General features: G+C 56.6%; 1 protein-coding gene across 1 annotated transcript; it reads left to right on the top strand.

Moving 5' to 3' along the window:
• The first annotated feature begins 1,499 nt into the window (after positions 1-1,499).
• On the top strand, positions 1,500-7,343 carry MYCN (MYCN proto-oncogene, bHLH transcription factor). Its single transcript, XM_080685711.1, has 3 exons — positions 1,500-1,574; positions 2,790-3,686; positions 5,809-7,343. Exons 2-3 carry the CDS (start codon positions 2,906-2,908, stop codon positions 6,411-6,413), a joined length of 1,386 nt encoding a protein of 461 aa, XP_080541837.1. The 5' UTR covers positions 1,500-1,574; positions 2,790-2,905; the 3' UTR covers positions 6,414-7,343.
• Positions 7,344-7,860: the final 517 nt, after the last annotated feature.

The following is a 7,860-nucleotide window of genomic DNA, read 5'->3' as shown; positions in this document are numbered from 1 at the left end:
CCGGCCGAACCCAGGGGCTCAGGCTCCCCTACCCCAAACGGTCGGAGGATTGTTTTTCAAAGCAAAATCCCACCTCCCTGTGTATTTGGTTGTGCGGGGGGCTGTGCAGGAGACCTGAGTTGCTCCTGGGGAGTTGGGGGCAGAAGCGATAATGTTTGATCCCTCCTTCCTCCCGCCCAAACACACCTGTAAGCGAGCTGGAGAGGGGTGAGGTGAGGCTGTGCGGGTGGCGGTGGGGGTGGGGGTGGGGGGAGAAGGCGCTGGCTGCCGGATGGCGGTGTTAATTTCCCCGGAAGATTCTTCGGCGATCTGATCACCACAATAATAGCTGACACTCACACTGTGTGCGGGGCACTGTTCTAAGTAAGCCCTTTCCTGACTCTCATTTCTCAAAGCAGCCCTATGGGTGAGCACACATTACTAATACCATTTCGCAGCGGAGGAAACTGAGGCACGGGGAGGCTGAGCAGGGACAGCAGCTTTTTTTTTGCCGCCGACAATTTGGAGACAAGATTTTGGATCCGACCCTGATCCGTCTCCCCAGGATTCGACACAACGCGGGATGTGAGAGGCTAACTTGGAGGTCCGTGGGGATGGCTGCTGGACCCCCACGCCCATTCCCTGCGCGGCGGGGAGGGCGGGTGGACAGGGTCGCGGGCGGAGCTCGCCGGGTGGCCCCACTTCAGCCCCCAAGACCAGGCCCGGCAGCCCCGCTTTTCTGCTCGGCCTCCGCGAGGTGTCGCCTTCGGCCGAAGAAACCGCCGCAGCGCCACCCTCGAAGCCCGCAGTTATTTATTTATTTCCAAACAAGGGGGGGCGCCCCACGCCTTTCAATTTAAAACTTGAAACATCCAGCGGCCCGGTTCCGAAGCGGCGCGCCCTCTTCCTCCCGTTTTACACCCCGGCTGTAGCCCCCCCTTGGAGATCACAAAAGGGCAGCCCTTCCGCCAGGCCTGGCGGGACCGCGGCCTCGCACACAAGCGCAGGCGGGGCGGGGGCGACTCCCCCGGAGCCGTCTGGACATTTGTTTTTTAATGCCAAGCAATTGCAGGCCTGCAGGGTGGGTGCTGCGTGGCACCGCTCGGCGCGCAGCTGGTGGGCAGAGTGCACCGGGTGCAGGCCCGGCGGTCTGAGCGGGCGGGGGGAGCTCACCCCGGCTTTCCCAGCTTTGCAGCCGCCCCTCTGCAAAGAAGAAAAGCAAGTGGCTTTTGGCGCGAAAGGCTTGGCGCCTCCCCTGATTTTTATGGAAATCAAGAGGGCGGGGTAAAGCCCCTTTCCTCGGCCTGTCTCCCTCCCCCTCGTCGGTGCCGCAGCCCCCTTCTCTCTCCGCCCTCCGGGTGTGTCAGATTTTTCAGTTAATAATATCCCCCGAGCTTCAAAGCGCAGCCAGTGACAGTCATCTGTCTGGACGCGCTGGGTGGATGCGGGGGGCTCCTGGGAACTGGGCTGGAGCCGAGCTAGCGCTAGCCGGGCGCAAGCGCGCACAGACGGAAGCCACCCGAGGACCCCCCGCCCCAGGCCACCCGGGGACCCCCGCACAGAATATCCTCTAGATCCCCAGCAATTCGCGGGAGGTAAGGAGCGGGGGTTGCAAACCTCCCGGCGCCCTGGGAGCTGCGGAGCGCGGCGGGAAGGCAAGCCTTGGACCGCCTCGCGGCTCGCGCTCAGGGCGTCCCGATAGACCCAGGGGACGGGTGCTGCTTCCGAAACAAAACCTCCTCGGGCTTTTCTCTGAAAAATCCAGTCCTACCCCCCAAGGCACCCCAGCCAGAAGAGACCCGCCCTAATCCTTTTAGTGCTCTTGCCTTAATGGCTTCATCGTTAGAAATGCACCCTTCAGTAGAACATTTGTCTGTGTTTGAGCTGACGGGAGCCGGTTTGCGCCCACCCCGAAGCTGGGGTTCTCCCCCAAAGGGTGCCCCCAGAGGAAGGAGAGGGGGTTAGGCTGGGCGAGGCAGCCGTGGTTCGTAATCTGGGTCAGGGCAGCTCGGGCTCGAAGGAGACGCTGCTCTCCCGCGACCCTCCCCGCGCTGGCCCCTCAACCATTCCCGGGAACTGGGGTTCAGGCTGTTCCCTCGCCCTTGCTGGGGTTTAGGAAGACCGGGGGTGGGGCTACAGAGGCTCGAAATAAGCTAGTGGTAGGACTCTCCCTTCCGCGGGTGAATGTTGTGGGGCGTCTGCTTGAGTCGGGGGAGGGGGTGGGTTTGGGTGCGTTCTGGTGGTATCGGTGTAGAGAAAAGGATTTTTCCATTTGCAAAGTTTCGTAAATTCCCCTCTCTCGCTCCCACTCCCGAGGTTGCAGTTTCACAGCGGAGGGGGAGGGGGGTGATTGGGAGACTCCAGATCCCGTGCCTGGCTGGGTCGGAGCCCGGGCTGCCTTGGAGCAGCTGGCCCGACATGGGTGCCACCGGGCTTGCGGGCGGGCGGGCGAGCTGAGCTGGTGAGCTAGGATCCTGCAGCCGGGAGCAGCGCCGCCCCCCCACCCCCCGCAACCCCCGCAGTGCCTTGTGTGAATGAAATGGCAGTTTCCAAAGTTGCAGAGCCATTGCCCGCCCCCCCCCGCCCCCCGCATCTGCATGCCCCCTCCCACCCCCGCCGTAGACTGCTTGTACACAAAAGGAGGGAGGGAGCGAACCGGGGCAGGACTTCCTTCACCTTCGGGAACGCAGGGCGGAGTGGGGGGCTTGGAGGGGAGACGGAGGGACGGCGTTCGAGGGGGCGCCCACTGCCTGACCCCCTCCTTTTCGGCTCCGCTTGCCAACCTCTCTCGGTGTGTCTGTCGGTTGCAGTGTCGGAGGTTGGTGCGGCCCCCCGCCCTCCGCGCGCCCCACGGGAAGGAAGCGCCCCCGAACTAGAAAGAGAGGAGAGGAAAGAAGCTCCTATTCGCCGGCCGGGAGGCGAGCCGATGCCGAGCTGCACCGCGTCCACCATGCCGGGCATGATCTGCAAGAACCCAGACCTCGAGTTTGACTCGCTGCAGCCCTGCTTCTACCCGGACGAAGATGACTTCTACTTCGGCGGCCCGGACTCGACCCCCCCTGGGGAGGACATCTGGAAGAAGTTCGAGCTGCTGCCCACGCCCCCGCTGTCGCCCAGCCGTGCCTTCCCGGAGCACAGCCCGGAGCCCCCGAACTGGGCCACCGAGATGCTGCTGCCCGAGGCCGACCTGTGGGGCAACCCGGCCGAGGAGGACGCATTCGGCCTGGGTGGCCTGGGCAGCCTCACCCCCAACCCGGTCATCCTCCAGGACTGCATGTGGAGCGGCTTTTCGGCCCGGGAGAAGCTGGAGCGCGCCGTGAGCGAGAAGCTGCAGCACGGCCGGCCGTCGGCCGGGCCCGCCGCCCCGGGCCCGGGGACGGGCGCCGCCAACCCCGCCGGCCGCGGGCACGCCGTGGGGACGGGCCGCGCCGGGGCCGTCCTGCCCTCCGAGCTCGCCCACCCGGCCGCCGAGTGCGTGGATCCCGCGGTGGTCTTCCCCTTCCCGGTGAACAAGCGCGAGCCCGCGCCCGTGCCCGCCACCCAGGCCGGTGCTCCGGCGGCGGGCCCTGCGGCCGCTTCGGGGGCGGGTGCCGCAGCCCCAGCCGGCGTCTCGATGGCCTCTCTTTCGCGCACCGGCGTCCGCCCAGCCAGTGGCGGTGACCACAAGGCTCTCAGCACCTCCGGCGAGGACACTCTGAGCGACTCAGGTAAAGACCACGCAAGGGTCGGCTGCCTCCCCGGAGTGCTGGTGTGGGGGTGCGCGCCCTTTGTCACTGTTTCTGGGTTTAGCCTTTGATGGGGAGCGTTTTGGAAGTTGTGATGAAGGCTGAGGGTTTTTTGGTTTTTTTTTTTTTTTGTCAAACTGACCCCCAAGATTAGGAGGAGCGGTTGAGTGAGAGTTGCTAAGAGGGTGTTATCCAAAGTGTCACCTTCATTGAAAGTTCCTTCTACCCTCTGGGGGCCCGACTCCATCACTGGCCCTCATCCGGTCTAGTTGCCCACCTCTCTGCAACATAAAACTAGGCATAAAACTAGTAAACAGTGGGTGGGGGGTAAGAGGGCAGAAACCTGTTAGCCCTGGGGGGGGAGATGGATTTGACCCAGGTCAGGGGTGGGGAGACACCCGGAGAAGACACAGGCATTGTGCAAAATCCTGTTTAGGCACAGAAAGTTAGAGGGAGATTGCGCAGATGGCTTGCAGCAAATTTTATTTTTTAAACCCGGGGTGCTCTCTTCCCCGTCCCTTTGTGGGTGGTGGGCTACTTGCTCCTGGTAGGTGGCCGGCAGGCGGCGATATTCCAGGCAGGCTCTGAACGGCTGGGGGTGCAGGGGCCACCCCCCTGCCTCCATCCAGCAGCTGGCGGCAAGTCCAACAGAGGTTGTGTACATTCCCAAGGGGCCGCCTCTTTACAGTGCACCTTGAGACGGGGTCCAGTTTTGTCTTTCTAGCCAGAATTTCCAGGACTAATTTCTGATCCGAGTTGGGCTCCATCACCCGGTGCCCTTCAAGGTGAGGGCGGGCACTGGGCTGGCCCTCCAGGAATGCACACGCCCTGGAAGCACTCATTGATAAGTTCCATTGTGTGCCTGGGTATTGGAGGGTAGGGTTGGAAGGAAGACTGCCTGGGGCCCTGGAGGTAAAGAAAGAACTCTTCCCCAAATACTCAAAACAGCCCTTGTTTTGGGGGCTGGGAGCTTGTGTTCCTGGAATCTTGAAGCCCAGTGTTTTCAGAATGCAGGCGGATTAAAGGCCTAAATTTCCTTCTGGGCCGAGAATGGATTCCTCTGAGGCTCCTGGAAGGAAACTTGGTGATAAGCCTCCAGTTTGAAGCTGGTCTGTCCCTTTAATGTCTGTGCCTTGACAGCTCTCGGTGAGGAAGCACTTCCTTCCAACAGCTGTCTTCTTGGCAGAAAACCAAAACATTGGCTTAAAGGGACCCACAGGCTGCAACAGCCTCACATTTCGGCTTTAGAACAAATCCTACAATTGTTCAGCTTTCCGGTCCCCTTCAGATCAAGCAGAAGAAGTGTTTTGATTTTTCATGCTTGCATTTTTAAACAATAATTTTCTATCCGGGCACGTAGTAAATGAGGGGGGCGGGGGACGCGCGCATGATGTTACATGCTTTTGTTGCTGCAGTTATTACTGGCCGAGGAGGAGAGGTGCTCTCATGTTTGGGTTTAGAACGCCTGTGGATTAGGACTTGCTAGTGAAGACGGGATGTTTGCTAGATGAAAAAAAAAAGGGCTTCATTAAATTGTTCTGTAAGTTTAAGGGCCTAAAATCAAACGCAACCAAGTGTAGAATTGCTAAATGAGGAGTATCAATTCTTAAGTGTTGAGATGGAAATATAAATAAGTTTAGGGGGTAGCCTGGCGATGGTGTTAAAAGCTACCATTTACTGAGCATCTGTTTACCAGGCCAGCTCTCTGCATATTACAAGTCCATCTCAAGAACCTTGTGGTATTGGTCCCATTTATAGGAAACTAAGGCTTCCCAAGGTTTAGAGACTTGCCCAGGATCACACAACTAGTGTGTGATGGAGCCAGGATTCTGTCTCACCCCAAAATCCAGGTTCTTTCTATTATCTGCCACCTGCTCAAGTCTGGAAGCTGAAACTGCTAGGAATATTGGGGAAGGAAAAAGTATTTACAGATATGTTTAACTGAAAAGATCTAAAGTACATTTCTCTTCCCATCTATGTTGATGGAACCATAATAATAGCAAAATGCGCCAAGGCCTGAAAGAGGCGGTCCAGAGGGAGGGAAATGGAAATGGAAATATTCTTGTGTCTCACTCTGAGAATAACTCCCATCTTGTTCTTGAAGATGATGAAGATGACGAAGAGGAAGACGAAGAGGAGGAAATCGACGTGGTGACCGTGGAGAAGCGGCGGTCCTCTGCCAACAGCAAGGCCGTCACTACCTTCACCATCACCGTGCGCCCCAAGAGCGCGGCCCTGGGCCCGGGGAGAGCCCCCCCGGGGGACCTGATCCTCAAACGCTGCGTCCCCATCCACCAGCAGCACAACTACGCGGCGCCCTCGCCCTACGTGGAGAGCGAGGAGGCGCCGCCCCAGAAGAAGATTAAGAGCGAAGCGTCCCCGCGGCCCCTCAAGAGCGTCATCCCCCCGAAGGCCAAGAGCCTGAGCCCCCGCAACTCCGACTCGGAGGACAGCGAGCGCCGCCGGAACCACAACATCTTGGAGCGCCAGCGCCGCAACGACCTGCGCTCCAGCTTCCTCACGCTCAGGGACCACGTGCCGGAGCTGGTGAAGAACGAGAAGGCCGCCAAGGTGGTCATTTTGAAAAAGGCCACCGAGTACGTCCACTCCCTGCAGGCCGAGGAGCACCAGCTGCTGCTGGAGAAGGAGAAGCTGCAGGCCCGGCAGCAGCAGTTGCTAAAGAAGATCGAACACGCTCGGACTTGCTAAACGGTTCTCCAAACTGGACAGTCACTGCCACTTTGCACATTTTGATTTTTGTTTTTTTTGTTTTTGTTTTTGTTTTTTTTACATTGTTGACATTAAGAATGTTGGTTTACTTTCAAATCGGTCCCCTCCCCGCCCCCACGCCGAGTTTGGATCTGGGTGGGGAGCAGGACATGTGGGGGGTTGGTTCTGCCAGGACCTCGGGCAAGAGGGCCTGGGTGATGGGATGCTGTGTGGCCCTTGACGTTTCCTCCGAGTCACCTCCAAGACGGCCGTGGGAGTGCGTGACAGTTGGGAGCCTCTGGGGCTGTTGAAGTCACCTTGTTCCAAGTTTCCAAACATCAGAAAGTCATTCCTTTTAAAATGGTGCTTACGTTCCAGCAGATGCCACGGGAGGGGTTTGCCAGTTGAGACCCCCCGGAGAACACTTCTGTAAATACCACTGACACACCCGCCTTTTGTATGCGTCCCGGGTAATGAGAGGTGGCTTTTGTGGCCAGTATTAGACTGGAAGTTCATACCTAAGTACTGTAATACCTCAATGTTTGAGGAGCATGTTTTGTATACAAATATATTGTTAATCTCTGTTATGTACTGTACTAATTCTTACACTGCCTGTATACTTTAGTATGATGCTGATACATAACTAAATTTGATACTTATATTTTCGTATGAAAATGAGTTGTGAAAGTTTTGAGTAGATATTACTTTATCACTTTTTGAACTAAGAAACTTTTGTAAAGAAATTTACTATATATATATGCCTTTTTCCTAGCCTGTTTCTTCCTGTTAATGTATTTGTTGTTTGGTGCATAGAACTGGGTAAATGCAAAGTTCTGTGTTTAATTTCTTTCAAAATGTATATATTTAGTGCTGCATCTTATAGCACTTTGAAATACCTCATGTTTATGAAAATAAATAGCAATTAAATGATGTAGCTTTTTTTTTTTTCTCCCCCCTTGATGGCGTGCGAGTTAGACTATCCCTTAAGCGGTGACCTTCATAGCACATAACTTACTGAGGGAATCCTGGTTGGAGAGGGAGGGGCTGTTGTCCCCACTTGAGGGTGGAGGGAACGGTGCTTACAAAGATTTTAAGACATCTCCTCCAGGTTCCACAGAATAGAGATATTACTAGTGACTGCATTGTAGCAATGGCACTCTTTTTTTTTTTTTTTAATGTATTTTATTGGTTTTTTACAGAGAGGAAGGGAGAGGGATAGAGAGTTAGAAACATCAGTGAGAGAGAAATATCAATCAGCTGCCTCCTGCACACCTCCTACTGGGGATGTGCCCGCAACCAAGGTACATGCCCTTGACCGGAATCGAACCTGGGACCTTTCAGTCCACAGGCCGATGCTCTATCCACTGAGCCAAACCCGTTAGGGCAACAATGGCACTCTTAAAAAAGCGTTTTCATTGTTGGATATTTCATGGAATTAAACTAGGAT

This window comes from Plecotus auritus, assembly GCF_963455305.1.
Source record: "Plecotus auritus genome assembly, chromosome: 8".
In the NCBI taxonomy this organism is placed as follows: Eukaryota; Metazoa; Chordata; class Mammalia; order Chiroptera; family Vespertilionidae; genus Plecotus; species Plecotus auritus.
This window is presented reverse-complemented; position numbering and strand designations above follow the sequence as displayed.